At 44.9% G+C, this 21,605-nt stretch overlaps 1 protein-coding gene across 2 annotated transcripts in view; it reads right to left on the bottom strand.

Moving 5' to 3' along the window:
- LSAMP (limbic system associated membrane protein) overlaps nucleotides 1-21,605 on the bottom strand; it is a 981,500-nt gene that overhangs the window by 151,960 nt on the left and 807,935 nt on the right. For both annotated transcript variants that reach the window (XM_078656723.1, XM_078656724.1), the window contains exon 4: nucleotides 7,815-7,949. In XM_078656723.1, the coding sequence (XP_078512849.1) occupies nucleotides 7,815-7,949 (135 nt within the window). The remainder of the gene's footprint in view (nucleotides 1-7,814; nucleotides 7,950-21,605) is intronic.

Raw genomic sequence — 21,605 nt, 5'->3', positions numbered from 1 at the left:
CAAATGTTTCTGAAAATGCCCCCAGCCGAGCAGCGACTGGTGGGTATGTATATGATTCAGCACCTCATTACTCTGTATGAGGGTCAACATTCTGATCCAGGCCCGTTACATGATATCTTGAACGAGTTACTCCAGTACAAATGGAGAGGTCTAGGTACCGATTTAATTAGTGTCATTCTAGAACAGCGCCACAAATATAGAACATTCTTAAACCCGCATTTTGTTCATGTCTCACCCCCAGAAAGTAAATCATTCTACATAGACAGACAGAATCCGTTACGAGAAGTCCACCCAGTCAGAGGAGCGGGTGGCGAAATGCAGCGAGTGTTTGTATACACTCCGATCACAAAGATGGAACTCCTCGAAATGAAGAAATTAATTCCCTGTCATGACAAAGATCCAGCAGGGTTCCATAGAGAATTAAAAGACATGCTCCGTATGGGAGAATACACTTACCCAGATATCATTAAAATGTTAAAGGTTCTGCTACCCGCAGGGGTGTATGAAAAGCTAAAGGAAAAAGAATGGGAGGTGGGAGAGAAAAAGATAGATTGGGCAGTCCTAGAAGCAGAAGATAAGATACGTGTACCAGGTACTGGTCTTGGAGAGAAATGTAAAGAATTACCAGAATTATTAATTCAAGTTTTACCCAGATTATTAACAACGAGAAAAGAAGACTGGGATGCAATCTCAGCCTGTAAACAGAAACAAGATGAAGATATTAGTGATTTTTATTCTAGGTTTGAAAAGTGCTTTAGTATCAACAGTGGCCTCAAGACAAGTAGTGAGTCATATCCTCACCTTTTCGTTACCAAATTAGTCGAGAATTCAAGTCCACAAGTTAAAAACCGAGTTTTGAAAGTCGAAAGCACCTGGCAAGCAAATACTCCGTCCCAGATGCTCCAGATGCTCCAGTACCACCAGAATAGAATCAGGGAAGAGCAAGAACACGAGAGAAAACGTATGAAAGACACGAAAATGAAAGTACTAGTTGCACAATCTGTTCCTCAAGACAGTCAGAAGAGGGGTCCGAATCAAGCCAGTCATCCTGCAGCTCCCGTTAAAGGGAACTGCAATTATTGTAAACAGCCAGGTCATTTTATAAATGAGTGTGCAGTCCTGAAACATAACATAGCTACTGGTAAGACTAAAGAAAGACCACGTCCGCCTAGACAGGAACAAGTTTCACAGATTCCTCAGCCACAGAATGCACAACAGACAGTTACAGTACCGCAGCCTATTGCTGCAACACAGCATGTTACATCGCAGATGTACCAGTATGCACAGTCTGAGTATCCAGAATATCAGCAGTATTCATGAAACAGCCTAGAGAGGGAGGTAGGCTTGCCTCTCATCGAGATACCTGTAGATCAAGAAGGTCCCTATGTTCACAGTCAAGTATTAGGGAAAGACAGAAAGTTTTTGATTGATACAGGGGCAAGTAGGACCACAATTAGTCATGCCGAAGTTCCAGGGGCTCCGCTCTCAGGCTCAAGAAATGTTTCCCTTGGATTTTCAGGAAAGCCTATCGTTAATGAGATTTCAAAGCCAGTCACTCTAGAAGTAGGTCCATTGTCCCGCACTACTGATCTGTTACTTACTAAGTCATGTCCAGAAAATCTACTAGGCATTAAAACACTGAAAGAGTTAGGTGCAGTTATATGTTGTTCCCCAGAGGGAATACGTCTGTTCCTACGTGACTTTAAGGGTCACTATGTATTACGAGATTTTGATTCCAGACTGTCTAAAGTTCCGCAGCATTTATGGGCGCAAGGTCCAACTGATGTAGGTTACATGCAAATCACACCCCATCGTGTGACTCTCAAACCAGGTGTAGTGTTACCACGAATCAGGCAGTACAGATTGCCACCCGAGGCTGTAGCAGCCTTATCCAAAATTATTGACGAGCTCATGGCTCAAGGAGTAGTTGTAGAAACTGACTCCAATGTATGCAACTCTCCGATCATTCCAGTTATGAAACGTACTGATCCGAATGCACCCCCAGTATATCGATTAGTGATTGATTTACGGGAACTTAACAAATGTATTATTCCGCAGTACCCAGTTGTCCCAGATATCTCTTCCCTGTTAACTGCTATTGATTCCGAAGCCATGTTCTTCACTGTCATAGACCTCAAGAATGCATTTTTTAGTGTTCCGATTCATCCAGACAGCCAGTTTCTTTTCGGATTCTGTTTAAATGGAAGGAGCTATATGTTCACACGCGCTCCTCAAGGTTTCACAGAAAGCCCTAGTATTTACAGCCAAGCACTTAAGAGACAACTAGACAACATTCACATGCCAACTGACACTGCCCTGCTCCAGTATGTCGATGATCTACTGATCACAGCTCGTTCTGAACGTGACTGCGAGCGAGCGTCACTGACGGTTTTGTATTTCCTAGCCGAGATGGGGCACAAGGTGTCCCCTTCGAAGCTTCAATTCTGTGTCCAGCAAGTGGTCTACTTAGGACACTTACTGTCCAAGAGGGGTAGGCAGTTGACACCAGACCGTATCCAGTTAATAGCGAGTCTTCCCCAGCCCAGAACCCAGAAGGAGGTACGTGCCTTTATCGGCCTTACTTCTTATTGCCGACAATGGATTCCCCAGTATGCATTTCTAGCCAAGCCACTGATACAGTTAACGACACAGGAGGCAGCCGTATCGACTGTCCTCCCTTGGACATCTGAACATACACTTAGTTTCAACGAGTTAAAGAAAGCTTTATGTCAAGCTCCAGTTCTAGCGACACCGAACTACAGTAAGCCTTTTACACTTTTCGTCACAGAACGTGAAGGTACAGCATTATCTGTTCTCACACAAGATCAAGCAGGACAAAACAAGCCTTGTGCTTACTTTTCTAGCACATTAGAGCCAGTCGCCCAGGCTCTGCCTGCGTGCCTCAAGTCAGTTGCAGCCACAGCACTAGCTATCAGACAAAGTGATTCCATAGTTTTAGGACATACCTTGACAGTACAAGTCCCACACTCCGTGGAAGTTCTTTTAAACCGAACACAAACACAGCACTTGACAATTGCACGTTTAACAGGTTATGAATTGACACTGTTCCAGCCACACATAGAAATTAGACGCTGCAACATCCTGAATCCTGCTACACTGTTACCATCAGTTAATTCAAATTCTGCCACACACGACTGTGTGGAAGTAGTTAACATTACGACAAAGCCAAGACAAGACCTGACAGATATTCCGTTACCAGATCCCGACCTGACACTTTATGTGGATGGTTCATGTATGAGAACTAGTACAGGAGAACTAGTCGCCGCGTATGCAGTGACTACTGACACCGAAGTTATTGAAACACACCGTATTGATACCCTGTCCGCTCAAGCAGCAGAGCTAGTTGCTCTGACACAAGCCTGCATACACGCCAAGAACCTGAAAGTTAATGTTTACACAGATTCACGTTACGCATTTGGAGTCGTTCACGACTTTGGAGTGCTCTGGCAGGAGAGAGGTTTCATGACTTCTCATGGAACCAAGATTCAGTATGGTCTCCTTATTCAAGCTCTGTTAGATGCCATACATTTACCGACATCTATTGCTATCATGAAATGCAAAGCACATACGAAAGTTACTGACATTATTTCTCAAGGTAATGATCTAGCAGATCGCACAGCCAAGCTTACAGCTCAGACTCCAGACACTCAAGTTAATCTAACACAGACACATACTCCAGATCCGACTACATGTATGACAGTTAAGGACCCTACTCAAGATGTCATAGATATCCAGTTACATGCTACTCCCGATGAAATCAAGAAATGGTCTGAACAAGGAGGGGTCCAGACAGATCAAGGATGGTTAACAAAGGGTAGGACCGCATGGTTTCTCCCCGACTTTATGGTTCAAGTCATCATTAATACCGCACATAGTCCAGCACATTTAGGAGAAAAAGCTATGTTAGATAGTATCCAGAACATTTGGTTCAACAAGCATTTACGAGCTGCAGCCAAGCAGAAAGTCCGTACCTGTATGATATGTTGTCAGTTTAATCCAGGTAAAAGTGTCCCGGTGGAACAAGGGGGATTCCAGCCTCCTGACCACCCTTTTGAGGTCCTCCAGATGGATTATATTCAGATGGAGCGATGTCGAGGTTTCAAGTATGTTCTTGTAGTTGTATGCGCTTTGTCCAGATGGACAGAAGCATATCCAGTCCCAGATTACACAGCCGCGACCACTGCCAAGCAGTTGGTTCGTGAGTTTTTCCCTCGATATGGACTCCCTAGAGTCGTATATTCTGATAACGGTCAGCCATTCTCATCTGAGTTGATGAAGCACGTTTCCCTGTTGTTAGGGTACCAGTGGAAGTTTCATTGTGTACGCCATCCTGAAGCAGCCGGTCTAGTCGAGAGACATAATCAGACTCTGAAAATCCGAATTGCTAAAATATGTAAAGACAAGGGTGTGGACTGGCTAGTAGCTCTGCCAGTTGCTTTGTTTTATATGCGCATGGTCGCACATTCCAGATCAGGTCTGTCCCCGTATGAGGTCGTATTCGGCCGCCCCCCTAACATGTGGGGTACTCCTAGACCTCGAAGTATTACTGATGTTTCATGTAATATGCTGACAGATTACCTAGCTTCCTTGATGTCTGCCCTCAACTCATGTCGTTCACAGGTTGCCGCCGCATTTCCAGACAATACCGAGGTGGCACCGCATGAGATCGTTCCAGGTTCGATGGTGCTCGTCCGGAACTTTGACAGATCAAGTCCGCTGGAGCCACGTTGGAAGGAGCCCCGTCAGGTCCTCCTCACCACCCGTACAGCCGTGAAATTGGAAGGACGCCGCGGCTGGGTGCATCTTTCGCACGTCAAGAAATTCTACGGATTAAAGCCGGTCTTCAAGAACATTTCCCAGGATATCAAGACTTGTCAAAACATTGTTCCTAAGGACTGTCCCGCAAATGACATTGACACAACCCCTCCCCTATTAGAGAAAACTCCGCAACAGGAGTATAAGCAAAAACTCCGGTCTAGTAAAATAAGTCAGTCAGTTTGATTGTCTAAGTCCTCCCCTAGGTGAAACGGTTAGACTGTTTCTGACATGTATAAAATAGACCCCCATAGTGAGAGAGCCAGTCAAAACTCAAACCGATGTATCGTTTTTCTAAGTTTCATATTATTTCTCAGCGTAATGATTTCCTGCACTAGTTACGCATTTTTCCTGTGTTTTCCAGTTCCTCATGTAAATAAGTCTTCTAATGTTACAGTAGAGCACACGTTTAGTGATCTGCCTCCTCACGAATATTCATACCGCCTCGCTATGCGCAATAACTCATTTATCCGCATGTTACATTATTCACACCAGACCAGCAATGCCACTAATTGTTGGGTGTGTGGTCGACTCCCCCCTTTCCAGACACCGAAGGGAGTTCTGCCACTCTTTCCTTATCCTTTTTCACATAATGGTTCGTGTGGAGCATGGTCCACGTTAACGTCATCCTTAACAGATATGTCTTTTCTTAACAGCACATGTTTCCCAGACAAGCAAGGTCTCCCCCACAGAACAGGTTTAGATCTAGAAAATGAAGTGTATAATTTAGGTAACTATTCTTCGAATTTCATGGTCCTGAATGTTCAGTCTGATACTACTCCAGACTCACCTGCTATTTCAGTACTACCAGTCAAAGGCGAATTATGTGTTCGTAATTATGGTTCTGTACACGTAGGACATAGTGATTGTACTACTATTATCAAGTATAGTGACAGTGGGAAATCTATTTTTAAAGCTTCACGTCATTCTTATTTTGTTTGTGGTCAAACCGCATATGTTCGTCTGCCCCTCGATTGGGAGGGAACCTGTTACATTGCCTTCCTACTGCCACCTGTTTTCCTAGCCCCACCTGACTACCATAGGAATTCCTTCCTAGTACATACTAGACACAAGAGAAACCTCCCGATTGTCGATTATACTGAAACTGCTGCAGAGCAATTCATTGATATTGATAAAGGTGTGTTCCCTTATTTAGGCACAGTTGTAAATAGTAAGCTAATTCGTAGGTTAACAAGAACCCTCGAAGCTGTAGTAGATGAGACTGCCTCCGCTCTAGGTAACTTAACCGAAGAGCAATCCTTTATGAGAATTGTCGTGCTCCAGAATCGTCTCGTCCTTGACGTCATACTGGCCGATAGGGGCGGGGCCTGTAGAGTCCTCGGATCCAGTTGTTGCATTTTCATTCCAAATAACGCGCCGTCTGTTTATTTAGCCATAACCAGACTCCATAAAATTGCCCATCTGTTACACCAAGATCCAGGCACCTGGACATGGTCCGGTTGGTTCTGGAATATAATTTCCGCATGGGGATGGAAAGTCCTGTCCTTTCTAGGTATCGCAGTAGCGATCATATTCAGCTGCTGCCTCTGTATACAATGTGGCCCTGCGATTTGCGGCATGTGTGCTACCTCTTGTATTCCTAGTCCCAAGCCCCGTTCTAAATCTCGTTCCAAGACAATTCGAGATGAACAAATGGTACTGTATGAAATGATAGATGGTATCATGAATATTGATGTTTCCTGATGGAAACGTAGTGACAAGGAGGGAATGTGGAAAAGTAAATTTTGTCATGTTCTGTGTCACTACGTGTCATCCATCATATGTTATGTGTGCATGACCAATATGCATATGTTATTCCCCATGTCCGATTCAAGACGCAATTATAGTTGTGTCCTCCTCTAGTATGCCAGTTTCCAGTCCTCGTGAATACTACGAATACCAGGCCTATGTAAAGCTACGTTGCCACGTTTCTCAGTGTGCACGTTATTTCATTATAAAGTCCCCGTTTCTAGGCCTCAAAAGGGCCTGGACACTAGATTCAGCTCCTGTCTCCTGAAGCCTCGCTGAGGAGCGATCCAGCCCCCACCTGTATCCTCGACCTTTCACTTACTTCCTGCCTCGCAGTGCCCGGTGCAGCTTGGCTCTGCCTCTGAGTCTGCCAAGACTATGTTATGATTCCAGTTATCAGTTTAGTCCTCCTTCTCTGCATTCCTAAGCTACTGAACTGCATCAATAGTTTCCGTCATTGTCTAGCCTATTCGGCTCCATGTTAAGAGAAATACTGTATTTAATGGTCATTTAATATTCTTCATCACGCACTACATGTAGAATAAATGCATGCTCTAGTCTTAGAGTCAGTTAGCTTTTCCCCTCATGACTTCTAGTTTATATCAACATGTTCCCTAAACATCAGATACTAGATAGGGTTTAGGTACATGTCGCTCCGACCCTCCAGACTTTAGTCTCTGCTCCTAGCACAGAGTTCATAGCCCCCAGCTTCTCCTCGTAACACGTCATTACCAGTTTGCGCGCACCACCAGGTTAGAGGTCCCGGCTCCTTAGGTAGCCCCCTCCTATGTTTCCGCCCATTCATGACATATTCTGTTACGTCTGCACCACATGTCTATGCATACGCCCAGTTACACCTCTTTTTACTCTTATCTTTCGCGACTGCTACGCGTCACGCCTTCTGCTCCACCCACTGCTACGCCTACTGCAATGTAATGCTATGTGTTCGCGCTATGTATATATGCTCGTGTATTGTTATTAAAAGTTAGCGCGCTCATCCCAGACCCAGCCCCAGCAGCTGCTGGGCCCTGTCATCCTATTCCTATGCAGGTTGTCCTGTTCCTGTCCTTATGCTGTATTAAACCTGCAAAAACTCCTACTACCTCGAATCTTGACTCTTATTTATTGAGCTATCTGTTATGATATATGTCTAGTCAAAAATAGGGTATTATTTATTTATTTACCACACCTTTCTACTCAAAGGAGATTCCTTCTGCCTTTTTACTTACAGTTCACAGTGACCCGGACTTGCTTCACGTCATCGGAGGCCACCTCGTTGGCAGCTTTGCACTCGTACTTGCCAGACTGCTCCCTTGTGATGCCGAGGATGTCCAGGTATTCCTCCTCCCCTTCAAATTCTCTACCTGTATAAGACACAGTGCAATAACCAATTATACGTTAAAACGAAATCACCAAGCATCACAGCTGAAACATACGAACTTATGGATTGTGACGTTTAAATCTGGGTTACATCACAAAACATTAAAACATTTGATTGTTTTGCTGTACTCAATGACAAATCAGTTATTTTATGCACCTCAAACCATATAACTTAGACATGTTCTCAGCACAATGTGTATATATATATTTTTTTCTTCTTTTTTTAAATATAAATATATATATGTATATACATCCACATGAGGTGGTTATAAATTTCGAAGCTTTGCCGTATGACCTTTTTAGTTTATATATATATGTGTGTGTGTGTATGTGTGTGTGTGCATATATATTTATTCATAGAAACAGTAGAAATGTAAGAGGAAAATTGATAAACATATAAGACTATAAATCAGATATTTGATTAACACCAACATGATGCATTTTGGTTGTCTTAAAAACAGTCAACATCTCCCAGGGAATTAATTGCCAGAAGTTGAGCTGTACCTCTTTACGTCACAGCCCACATACACGTTGTTGACATATCACCTGCCTGTGAAGGGTTGCATGTCAGAATTTCATTAGCAAAAGTATCAATTTGTGTCCTGTTTGTTGTTTACAAAAATATAGTTCCATTGAGTGTTGATTTTCTATTGTTCTCTCCAGAAGGGTGATATTAATGTTAACAACTTTTATGACACAATATTTCTAGCAGACAATATTTATTTACAATATTGTGGTACCATACTCTGGTCAGAGTTCTATTGATGACTCGCTAATTGCTTAGAATGTCGAAGATTTGCTGAGGACAGTTTCATGTTTGTGTGTCTCAGGTTGAATCTAGAGATACAAACAGTGCTTATCTGTGCTGCTGACGTTGTAGAGATATAAGAGGCCACAAAATCACTAATTATCCTGCCATGAGTTAGTCATATGTTTAAAGTGCTCTCAATGTCGTCAGTCTGTGGAAATTGTTTTAAAGTCTGCAATGCATCCTAGTTTCTACCCTCTTTTAAAATAGCTTTGTTGTTGTTCAAATATTTTCACGCAAGACGAGGATATGCGTATTAGATAGTGATTATTTATTATATGGTAAAGCTACAGGTTCCTTTACTGTTTATACCTTTTAACATTTTGGGAAGGGGTAGTTCTGAAAAATTGAAAACCGTGTTTTGCTCTATTTATTTCTTGCTCAGAATCATGCTTAGTTAATACAGTTGAAGGAGGCATGGCTTTTGTACGTACGCATGGAACCGTACGTACGAAACCACACTCAGCGGTGTAGAGTTAAGTACAATACAAGAGATAAAATAGTAGTGTTGAAAGGATAATTTTATTATGTACACTGTACGACATGAAACAGAAAAGCGTTGCTTCAGTTTACAAATTGAGGAATTATTTATGATGAACGCTGGAGCGAATAACCCAAGTAGACAGCACGAGGGTCCGTGGTAATGCTACATAGTTCGGACTTTAGTCGGTCCTACTAACGAGGGATGATAAAGTCTCACGTGAGTGCCCTCGGCAACTCCCTGTCAGTAATGTCCACAGCAACTGTTCAAGATGAGGGTCTCTGGATGCTTCACATAATGAGGGTCCGTAAGAACTCCCCACACGGAGCGCCCGTAAGAGTCCCATGTGATGTAGGCTCATGCAAAGTGCTTACTTGGGGCATCCAATGGATAGCATCATTGTCGACTCACTAAGGAGGTCTCATTAAAGGGCTCTCTGGATTTCAGCTCTTCCTGGTGACGGGGGCCTCGACAAAGGAGATTTGCATGAGAGATCCGGCAGGGGACCAACATTTCGAGCTTTTTAGGGAGTTCACAGGATGGATTTGCTTGGGAAGTCCTGTGATAAGTATTTATTGGACGACTCATGAAGAGGGTCCTTCGAGAACCCTCATGTAAACCATCTCAGTTGGACTCTGGGTTTCAAGAAGTAAAATCTCTGCTCAGTCACATGACACACTGTGTGATGGTGAGCACATCCCTTTGGGCTCCAATCATCAAGCAAGGCTCTCATGTTTTCAGATTCCTTTTTTTTTTTTTAAAGTAATTTTTATTAATTTTAAACACACACAAACCCCCATTTACAAGACACATCGACAGTGGCAGGCACTTTCCTCGATACATTGCAAGAATAGTCATTGTCCACAATTGAAGTAGCATCCTTATCTCAATCAGTATCACGACATCATCCCGTACCCTGATGGCTCCCAGACTAGGTGCCTCTCGCATGTTCATGCCCCTCCCACCCCCCCACCCCATATCTCCCTCTACCGGTGTGCTCCAAATCATGTACACAAGGATAATCAATCGTCTTCCTTGTGCTAGGGTGTGCGGGCCTCATGTTTTCAGATTCCAAGCATGAGTTGCTTATGGAGGACGGCATTTTTGCTGTGCATTCTGTAACATGCATCCTGTTTATCCCATTTTAAATTGACAGAATGTAAAGAAAAAGCCTGGGATGTATGTTTCTGTCTAAAAATAATAGTCCTCTTTTTCTCTCTTTATTGTTTGTTTGCCAATATTATATCCAAATCATGAATCACTCTGAAATTAATTGTAAATAATTAACAGTCACCCCTCTCACATACCTCCCAACATGCGCCGTCAGAGTTTTTTTGTTTATAAAGTTTTGTGCGGGTTTCTAGATAACTAACTACGTTCCTCAGCAGCAGCCATGAGCCCGGGTTGTCTCTTAGTTCCCTGACGTCTGCTCGGGCTTAGAATGCTGCTATGACGAGAGTCACTGGGTGGCCCCTTTAAATCACCTTCCTCTGACTGCACTGGAGGGGACTTGGAAGTGCAGAGGTTCTGTGCCCCTCCCCCGTCCTCCCACCAGGACGAGGATAAAATTGGGGACAAGGATGTCGACGTGTCTTTAAACTTCTAACGCCCCCTGTCCTCTGCAGCCGACCCCTCTCCTCCCTTTGAAACGTCAGCCTCTGAGACCCCGGCAGGTGTCTGAAAAGAGGCTACTGAAAGCTTCCGGCCAGGATGTGACCCCTGTTGGGAGGCCCGTGAGGTGGGGAGGGACGGGGGCTGGCGGGGGAGGGAAGGCAGGCGAGAGGGGGAGGCTCCGGGCCCTCTCTAAAACCAGGCTTGTGAGCGCGCAAGAGGTAATAAACGCAGTGGGGCCTTCCCGCGGACAGCTGTCGGGGCCGAGCAGCGTCAGGAAAATGGCATTCATTTGTCCCCTCTGCTGCGTGTGCCTCGCCTGCCAAGGGCCCTCCCGAGGAAGGGGCAATTTACTGCCGCACAAAGGACTGCAGCGCGCTGGGGTGCCTGAGCAGCGTCGACAGGGTTTGGAGAGGCCTCTCCCCCCGCTTCCGCCTCTGCCTCGCGCTTTCCATCACTTCCTCCCGCCCTCCTCCCCATTAACACACCTCTCTGTTCTGTCTCTGCTCTCCTCCCATTACCTTAATGCGTCCTCTGTCTGCATTTATCCTTTCCCTCGCTATCTGCGGTGCCTCCCGCCATCTCCATCGCTCTCTCCATCCCTCAACCTCTCTTTTACGACTATCAGTTCTAATAATGAGTCCTCTTTCTGTGCTTCTCTTTCTCCTCTCGCATGTTTTTTTTTTTGCAGAGTTTTATATAGCGCGAACTAGACCCGAACCGAATCGGGTATCAGAGCGCCTTACATAGCACCAGTTACCTTACATGAGGATGGACACACATTCATTTTTAGACACGGGGAGATTAAGTGATTTGCCCAGAATCACAGGAGGTTTTTGGCGTCGTTACCAAGACTCGAATCCAGATCCCCAGGTCCGAGGTTGAGTGCCCTAGCCGTTAGGCCGACTCCTCTCCCCCTTTCCAACACCCTCTCAGTCTCTCAGGGGTCTATTACGATGTCGGTCAGATTTTCCTCCGGCTGACACCATAGCGGAAATGGGAACGGCCAACCTTCGGTCAGCGGTCCCGACCTGCTAATTATGATGCGACCGCACATGGTGCAGTTGCATTCTCCCATTTCTGTATAGGAGCTTGTGTTACGGACATAAACTGCCCGTAACGCAAGCTCCCACAGAAAAATGGGAGCTTGTGTTAGGGTGCCGGGATTAACACCTCTGTCCCCAGCCGGAGGCCGCAAGGAAGAGACCCCTGCTAGGGGTCCCCAAACACGCTTTCCGACAGGGTTTCCATGTTGGACAGGCCGGCATAGAAACCCTGCCGGAAATCATGCATCGTAATCTGGACGGCGTAAACCAGCCAGTTCCAATTGGCCGATAGGCTCCTTGAGCCCTTCGGAAGCCAGCCGTAATGTCCGGCCGGTTTCAATTCCAACCGGCTGTATCGTAATCAGCCGTTCAGAATTGAAACCGATGATGTCGGTCGTAAAGTCTCTGACCTAAGGTCGGAGGCTTCACGACTGACATCGTAATCAGCTCCTCAGTGTCTATTCTCCCCTCCCATTGCTTCCACCTTGTTCTGTCTACAACACCTCTCTCCTCTCTACAATAAAGCCTCTCTACACATTCCATCTCCCCTGTAGTTTCTCAGTTCTCTTCCTTCTTACTCTACATTGTTTATTCCGTTGTCTTTCTCTGGCTTCCACCATCTCTACATTAGCATCTTTTTACTCTTTCCTACTCTCTGCCCTTCCTTTTCCTCTTTTCACAATTTGCCGCCTCAGATTCTAGCATTCTTTATGTATTCCTTTTTTGCTCTCTTGTGCTGACATTTACTGTATCTTTCTTCCACTCCACTTGCTCGTTCTAGCTCCCTTTTCTCATCCCTTCACTCCCATGCTTTCTTTTTTACGGCAGCTTTTTACTTAGTCTCCCTTAGCTCTTTCTTCATAATTAAACCTTCCCTCGTTTATCGAAGTATCATTACATATGGTAATACCGCCAGTTAAATACCAAGTCTAGCAAGGTGTAATGCCAAGCTATTATTATAAGTATTATTAGCACCTAAAATAGTACATTGGGAGCTAGACAGCCAATCTGAATGCTACCATTGCAGGCAATAATCACTGATAGGACTCATCCTGTGTGGGCCCAGCTTCCTGTCTGCCTGGTGGGTTTACTATCTCACTGGCCTCAGACACTCCACAACTCTTATGTTTTTTCTTCTCCACCCTCCTCCCAGCTAAGAAAAGGGAACCTGTAACCAATCTGGCACCACTGGCCCATCAAAACACAGCCACTGAGCAACCTGACCTCAAACATTGTCACCTGCTCCAAATTACAACTCAGTTAACTTTTAGGAAAACACCTTTATCTGTTATTTAAAAAGTAAGGGGCACATTATGATGGCGTAACGAGAAATACCCCCGCCATATTATGATGGCAGTGGGTATCGCGGTGGATGCAACATCCGCCCGCCGCTTTTACGCCGGTCGGCAATCGTGCTATAATATGATGTGGGTTGTTTCAAGCCCTTTCATTGGCGGCATGGCCACCATGGAAAGACTGGCGGGGATTGGCTTTGGGGGCCCATTGTGGGCCCCTGGCGGGTTGTGGGTGGGTGGGGTGCACCTGGGGGGTTCCCATGGTACCCCCTGCAGTTCCCTGCACCAGGTGGCAGGCACCGCGTGGTGCCTGCCACATGGTGCAGGGAAATGCTGTGCATGCCCTTTTACCATTGCGGATGGTGCTGCAGCCAGCACCACCGTGCGCAATGGTAAAAGGCCAGGATGGGCCCGTCAGCATGGCGGGCGCATCCTAATTGGGCCGGTGGGACACCACACGTCTGGCGGTCGGTCCCATCCCCGTTATGATGGCGGGCAGACTGATGTCCGCCTGCCATTATATTGGGTCCCTAAATTTCGAGCTAGGGCTCAGAATCGAAGTGCTTCAAAATGTACTCACTCTTCAGACTCTACCTATGTCTACCACGTGCTCTTTACTTCCTCAATATTTTTGTCGAACTGTTTGCTTGAAGAGGAAGCATTAGTGGGGGAAAGAATGAAGACGTCTTTTATGCTAAAAGACTATTTCAAGTCTGTGTACATGTAGGGCGGAAAGATGCGTTCATTTCTAGGATCAAGAAATCCAAGTTGACTTGCTGTAGCCTTTTTTACGCACGAAAATCACTATTTTATTTGTACTACATCATCAGACACCCCAACAGTCTCCCTGTAAATTATACTTTATATTGTTGGGTTCTTGCTCATAATAATGAAAGATATCCTCTGCTTGCAGGTCTTTTGATTAAATGTGGACTTTGTAACGTAAGAAATATACATTTCGAAGGGCCATCTGTAGGTTCCTCCAAACACGAAAGTTAAGCGCTTTAAATCAAGTCGCTTTAGAACATCAGCACAATAATATACATACTGTCACCAACACCTTATCAGCTAAAGAAAGCACATTTCCACTGAGAAAATGTTCAGAAGAAATAGAGCTGAATGATTATAATTCCTTTATTGTGTAAGCAGCGGCATTATTCATCTCGGTAAGATGCCTTTCACAGCACCCACAGGCGGTAGGCATTGTGGTGCCACAGCTCAAATGTAATACATTGTTAGAATAGAGTAGCTGTGTAATCTTCTTGCGTCAGGTGAGTATTGATATCACATCTAGGCTCTAATATGGAAACTAGGTTCAGGCTTCTGTAAAGGTGTTGCAGGCGTCCTGTTATATATTAAAAGATTGCTTTCTCCTCATGGTCATACATTAGGCATTCCAGTTGTAGGCACATGCAGATTACCTTTAAGAAATACATGTATGCTTCAACCACAATTCGGGGCATCTGCAAAAACATACAGAAAGTGTTGGATCATTTGTAGAGAGATTCCTTCCTACGCACGTTGGAAATCAAGGTATTTGTCTAGCGCTAACTGTAGTTACAATGGGGGGGTTGAGTGAGATAGTTGTTTACTTATCCAACCAAATCGGCAATGAGGGTTCTGTATCAAAAATACATTGGGGAAGATTTACAATTGTGCGCCGCATCTCCGTCACCCATGGTGTGCCACATTTACAATGCGGCGCACCATGGGGCAAAAACGGCACAGAGGCGGCGCATTGCTGGAGTTGCGTCGCAAGTGCGACGCAGCTCCAGCAATGCTCTGGGGGGCCCTATCTGTCCAATGCTGCGTCAAGCCTTACGCCTGCTTCAAGCAGGCGCAGGATTTTGATGCAGAATTGGCCTAAAAGTGCCTGCGTGAAATCTTGTAGATTTCACGCAGGCACTTTTGCGAGGTGCACCTGCCCCGGAACGCCCACCATGCGCCAGAACGCCCACATGTGGCGCAGGGCTTTACAACGTGACGCATCTAGGCCTAGATGCGTCACGTTGTAAATGGGTCGCAGGGATGCGCCATGTTTACGCCGCCGTTGCGTGACGCAACGGCGGCGTAAACGTGGCGCAAGTCCGACATAAATCTGCCCCATAATGATCTTTCAATGGGATTGGTGTGTTATATATGCACTAAAGTAATCTCTGCCATACATTATAAGGAAGTCATGAATTTGATAACATTGAAAGGAAGGAGTATAAAGGCAGATATCCTTTATGTGTCATACAACTTCGAGGCAAAACACACACACACACACACGCGTAAATTGCTTTGGTTCTGTTATACACATGGGTAGAGTTAAGAAAAATATTACCTGATCGATTCATTTAATTTCATGTTTCTTCCCTAATATTTCCTTTAAACGTGTCTGTTACACAGATTTTGGAAAAAAAACAACGAACGGATAGGTTCGCTTTATTGTACTTTCTGTTTTTGTTATGCACATGTCATTTAAATGTAAATTAGATGCACACTTTAGTGTACAAAGCACATTCTTATTTGTGGTTGTGAAGCAAAGCTGTCAAACTTCTCACGCGTTTGGCCCTCTGCACTTCCATTCAGAAAGCGCACGGGTTTAGGAGCCCACGTTAAATGGACGTCTTCAATACTTATCAACTAAGATGATTGGTTGTTTAGTGGGGTTGCCTGGTGCAGGTTTCAGCACCTAGGACAGCAGTACACGGTATCGAAGGTTTGATTGAGAGGGCAGAGAGAGGAGTGCATAAGAATCGACTTACTGCACTCAGGGTATGCACTGACAGAACATCAAGTGTCAACAGAGCAAAGGAAACCAGGCAACACACCAGGCAGCTTGACATAGCAGGCAGGAGTGCCTGGCATGACAGACTCCTCAGAAACAAAGTAAGAGCTGTTAAAGCCAATAGTTCCGGACAATTTGAGGTATATGTGTTCTCTGCTGTAAAAGTTGTATATTGGTCTGTAGGTGTGTTTGTGGCAGTGATTCTGTGGTTTGTGTGTTGCAGTGGTGGTGTGTGGTGTAGTGACGGTGTATAGTCTCTAGACTGTGAGACAGACAAAGGCAAGGATTGACGAGGAGGACAGACAGATAAAACCAGAATACGATGATAAATTAGAATTTCTGTGTTGGAGAGACATTCACAACATAACTAAAACATCCAGCGATTGTGACAAGTGGCGCATGAAGCAGGCAGAGAGCACTAGGGGATAGCTAGTGATAGGGGAGTGCAGTCAGATAGAGCTAATGACAGTGGAAGAGTAGGAGGAGACAGCCAGTGATAGGGGACGGTAGACTGAGAACCCTAGTGCTAGGAAGCCTAAGAGCGCATCTAAAACCCAAAGAAGAGAGGAAGCAGATCCCTACAACAAAGGAATCTAGAGAGGACCACAAGAGAGGCTTCAGAAACTGAATAAGAGAATATGGGGGTATCAGAAGAGAGTCAATAAAATACAAAGAAGGAAGTCATTGAGTCCTGCTTGAGAATATCTAGTGTCCTAAAGAGAGGCAGGGAAGCCTCACATGAGGATTCAGAACCCAAAAGAGAGAGCCATCTAAAACCCAAAGAAGATAGGAAGTAGATTCCTACAACAAAAGAATATAGAGAGGACCAGAAGAGAGTCTTTAGAACCTAAATAAGAGAAGATGGGGAGAATCAGAAAAGAGTCTGTAAGATACAAAGAAGGAAAGTGATTGAGGCCTGTCTGAAGAAGCTCTAGTGTCCTAAATAGAGGTAGAGGAGCATGCACATGTGTGTTTAGACCCAAAAGAAGAGATCCTGGGGAGCCCAAGATAGCATCTAAAACCCAAAGAAGAGAGGAAGCAGATCCCTACAACAAAAGAATCTAGAGAGGACCCCAAGGAAGGCTTCAAAATCCGTATAACAAACTGAATAAGAGAAGATGGTTGGTATCAGAAGAGAGTCAGTTAGTCAGTCAAAGATCTTTATCGGCTTAATAACAGCCATAACAGAACAGATATAAATGTTATTTAGCAGTGATACACATGATAAAATTTTAACCGACCTAATTAATACAACAGGTACCTCTTCCGACAATGTTACGAGTCGAACCGCAGAGGAGATATACTTATAGACCATAAGATAAGTGAATTCATCATTTAAAAGAAGTAGGTGGCATAATGCAGGTTGAAACTTTCTAATATTTTAAAATCTGAATAATGGTTTTAAAAAGAAGAGAATCAATATAATACAAAGAGGTAAGTCATTGAGCCCTGCCAGAAGAAGCTCCAGTGTCCTAAAGAGAGGCAGAGGAGCATCAAAGGAAGATGTAGAACCCGAAGAAGAGGTCCTAGGGAGCTGAAGAGAGCATCTAAAACCCAAAAAAGAGAGGAAGCAAATCCCTACAATAAAGGAATATAGAGAGGACCAAAAGAGAGGCTTTAGAACATAAATACGAGAATAGTGAAAGCATTAGAAGAGAGACTTTCAAAACTGTGGAAGAGAAGTGTTTATGTCCTCCTTGAAGAAGCTCTAATGTTCAGAAAATGGAGGCTGAAGAGTATTTAAATAGTATAAAGAGTGCAAAATGGGAGCCCAAGAAAGCAGCTAACACCCACAGAGGATAGGAAGCAGAACCCTACAACAAAGGAATCTAGAGAGGAGCACAAGAGAGGCCCTGGGACCCAAATAGGAGAAGATGGTTGGTATCAGAAGAGAATCAATATAATACAAAGAAGAAAGTCATTTAGCCCTGCGTGGAGAAGCTCCAGTGTCCTAATGAGAGGTAGAGGAGCATGAAAGGAGGAGGAAGAGCCCAAAGAAGAGATCCTGGGGTCTGAAGAGAGCATCTTATATCCAAAGAAGTGAGGAAGCAGATGCATACGAGAGATGCTAACAACAAAAGAAATGAACTCCTATCGCTCCACAGAACGAAACTCTAATATGCAAGAATGAAAACTGAAGACGACAGCCCACAGGAGAGCGATGAAGCCGCGAGTAGAGAAGCGCTGGGGCTATAAGGCTCAATGAAGAGAGACTTTAGAACCCTATAAATGTGATTACAATACCCAAAGAGCAGTGCCTGAAGAGCCATCCTTCACCGAGGGTGGTATCTACCGCTTTGCATGGAGAATGGACTGCAAGGAGGAAGTACATATAATCATAAAGTTGTCCCAAACCAGGTGCTCAGCGTTTACGTCTCATCATGCAGGAGATGCAAGATTTGCAAAGCAGCGTGAATAGACCAACAGCGACTGCAGGGGGATGTATGATGTTTCAACGCATGCTTTTACAACGCATGCCATTTCGACGCAGGTTTTACAACGCAAGTCGTTACAACGACTTGCGTTGGGGGGCGCTGGATAGTGAATAGTTTGATTTACTATTCCAACTCCAGTTCCCGTGGATAGTAGGGAAGGTGTTGGATAGTAAATTAAAACTATTCCCTATCCTAGAGCGCCCCCCAGCGCAATGCGTTGTAATAACTTGCGTTGTAAAAGTTGTGTCGTAATGGTAGTGTGTTGTAAAAGTTGCGTTGTAAAGGATGTTCCCCCTGCAGGGTCCTACATACTCTCTTTTTGGTGTCTCAGAGGTCGCCATAAGCAGCCCAAGAGGGAAAGCCACAAACCACTTCCTCCTCTTTGGCGAGGGACTGTGCAGCTCAGAAGTGTCATCTGCGGCAGGGGCTTCCCCGGCATGCAAATGAGCTTCCGACTGTGGCAGCGTGTTCTGTAAATACAAATAGGAGAGGCTGACCTTTCGGATAACAGAGAGATGGAGCTGTAAACAACCTGTGTGTGCGGAATGAGCTCGCAGAGGCCGCCTGCATCCGGCAGCCTTGATTAGAACCCCTCTCCCAGCCAGTGGCGGCTCCTCTGGTATAGCAGAGGAGTGTTGCCCTACTGCTTGTAAGCAGTGCGAAGAAGCATAAAATGATAATAACTTTAAATTATCATCAGTTTATGCTTTGTGCTGCTTTGCGAGGTGGGGCGGGCTGCTCTCAGGGCAGGGGAGGAGTGGTTTTGCCCACTCCTAAGTGGGCAATGATTGTTTGGTTGGCCCTCTCAAGCTGCCTAAACCAGTCATGCACACTTTTCCCTGTTCTCCATGGAGGCTGCATTACAACCTGCATGAAGGACAAGCCCAGGCCCTGATTCCCTGGTTGAGTGTCAAACCAGGATGCTCAAAACCAATCAGAATGCTGCATTGCAGCATTGTGATTGGTCAATGGGGCTTGGCTATGCTTCTGTCCGAGAGGGAGGAGAGCAGGAGTGGAGACAAGGGATCCAGTGCAAAGGTATGTTTATTATTAATTTTAATCTTTCCTTTTTTGAAATCTGTGCAACCCCTCCCCGCCTTCAACCCGTCACCCACGAGCCATGCCGGCCGTCACTGGAGAAAGTGATTTCCCAATGGGTTCCTGAAACCTTCTAGCACAGAGAATCTAAGCTATTAGGCGCTCTTCAGTAGGACATCCCATCCTAACATAGTATTGCACTTTTTTCCTTTACTGAATGGGCATTCCCTCCCTGGAACCCTGATACTGAGCTACTATGCCCTGATCCAGGGATGTCCAGGAGGGCTGCACCCATATCAGTTTCAGGATGACAATTTATATGAATTCCTGTCAGGGCCAGAACAAAAATGTGATTGTGAGGCTGATTTTTCTTTATAAGTGTGGGTTTACGAAATGTGCTTACACCCCAAATCACAAGTTACTAAAAGAAACACAGTACACAACAAACAGTGCAGTTAACTGATAATCTTTTAGCTGCTGATGCTATAATTTCTACTAATGAGGTGAGACTTTTGCCAAGACAGCATTAATATCCACATTTGATGGACTGAGGAACTGGTTTTGTGAGCAGTTGGACATAGCATCCTGACTTGTATAAATGTTGTTCAAAGTAGGTGGGAATAAATATTACATATATGTCATTAGCATGTTTGCTTAATTAGATGTGTAAATGTATGTTACATCAAAAATGTGTTTCTTAAAAACAGAAGTTTTCCAAAAGAGCACTTAAGACAACAGAAAAATCCCAAATATGTCACTTGTCTAGATAAGATCTAATGTTTTGAATCTTACAGGGCCCTGAAGTGCCGCTTAGGACCTCATTTAGCATAGGGTGGTTGGCCTGCCGGCCCACTAGGTAAGCTGAACCAATCATGGGCTGCAGCCTCCATTTCCCAGGCAGGGACCACCCAACTTATTTAGAAAACTCTGCCAAGGCAGGGGGGAACATCTATGCTCTCATCTGAGTCTCCTGAGTGGCCATTCTATCGGCTATTCTGAAGGCACTGAAGCTTTGCCAAGTGGCACCATATTTGACGCGCTGGCTGAGGAAAGCTTTTTGAGTTTGGAAATGGAAAGTGGTGTTTGTTTCCCGAAAAAGAAACAGCGGCTCTGATGCATAAGGAGCTCTGCCCCTGCACATGGGGGACTTTGGGGCATATTATCAAGGGATTTATGTCCGCTTTTTTGGCTTTAAAAGCCAAGAAAGTGGAGATAAAATTATCTCCCTATCAGCAACAGGGTGCTAACACGCAAATTCGCATGTTAGCACCCTTTTTCTCTACGCTTCCCCTTGCATCTCTAATGAGATGCAAAGGGGGCGTTCCAGAGAAAATAATAGGAGAAATGTTGATAAGCGACATTTCTCCTATTATCAAGGATTTCGCTAACCCTGTTAGTGATTTTAAAAAAAAGCAGCGCTCACCATGGTTAGCACTGCTTTTTTTACACCTGGTATTTTCCTGACTTAGCCATGATATCCTATGGAAGGTGGATATCATGGCTAAGTTTGCGAACCCCTATCATCAAGCTAACGCCAAACTTCGAGAGATTATCGTTGGTTTTCCAGCGATAATCTCTCATTTGGCAGTTAGCGCGAGGATTTTTATCACTTCTGAGATAAACCTTGCTAAAAGCAAGTTATCTCTGCGATAATTTCCGGCGATACTTAGCTTTAAAAAATGTGTTGCTAAGCATCGTTAGCAATAAGTATCGCTAATCGTTGGTAATATGCCCCTTTGTGTATTCACTCTTCCCATGACCACAGTGTCCATCGTAGCAGCATAGGTCAGGAAAAACTAATGATGGTGGCCCTGCCTTAAATAGGACACGTGAGCATCCTTTTCATCCTCTAACACTGTGTGGATGGGTCGTCAGCGAAGACTCCGCCAGTGTGAACCCATTGCTTCCATGACTTTATATACAGCAGGGGAAGCACAAGTCTGTGGCATAACACAGGCCCCCGCAGACCCCGTGTTGCGGGGGGGTGGGGCGGCTGAGCTGCAGGGTGCCCCCTCAGTACAGTACTCAGACCTGGTAGCTCTGGATTAAATCTGGAGCGAGGCCCCTCCATGTACCTTGCAGGGGGGCATCTTCAACTTTAGTTACACCACTGGCTCAAGTCTGAAGGCGGGAGGATTGTGGATTTAAAGTGT

This window comes from Lissotriton helveticus, chromosome 8 (assembly GCF_964261635.1).
Source record: "Lissotriton helveticus chromosome 8, aLisHel1.1, whole genome shotgun sequence".
Lineage (NCBI taxonomy): Eukaryota > Metazoa > Chordata > Amphibia > Caudata > Salamandridae > Lissotriton > Lissotriton helveticus.
Note: the sequence above shows the minus strand (reverse complement) of the source record. Positions and strands in the feature narration are given on the sequence as shown.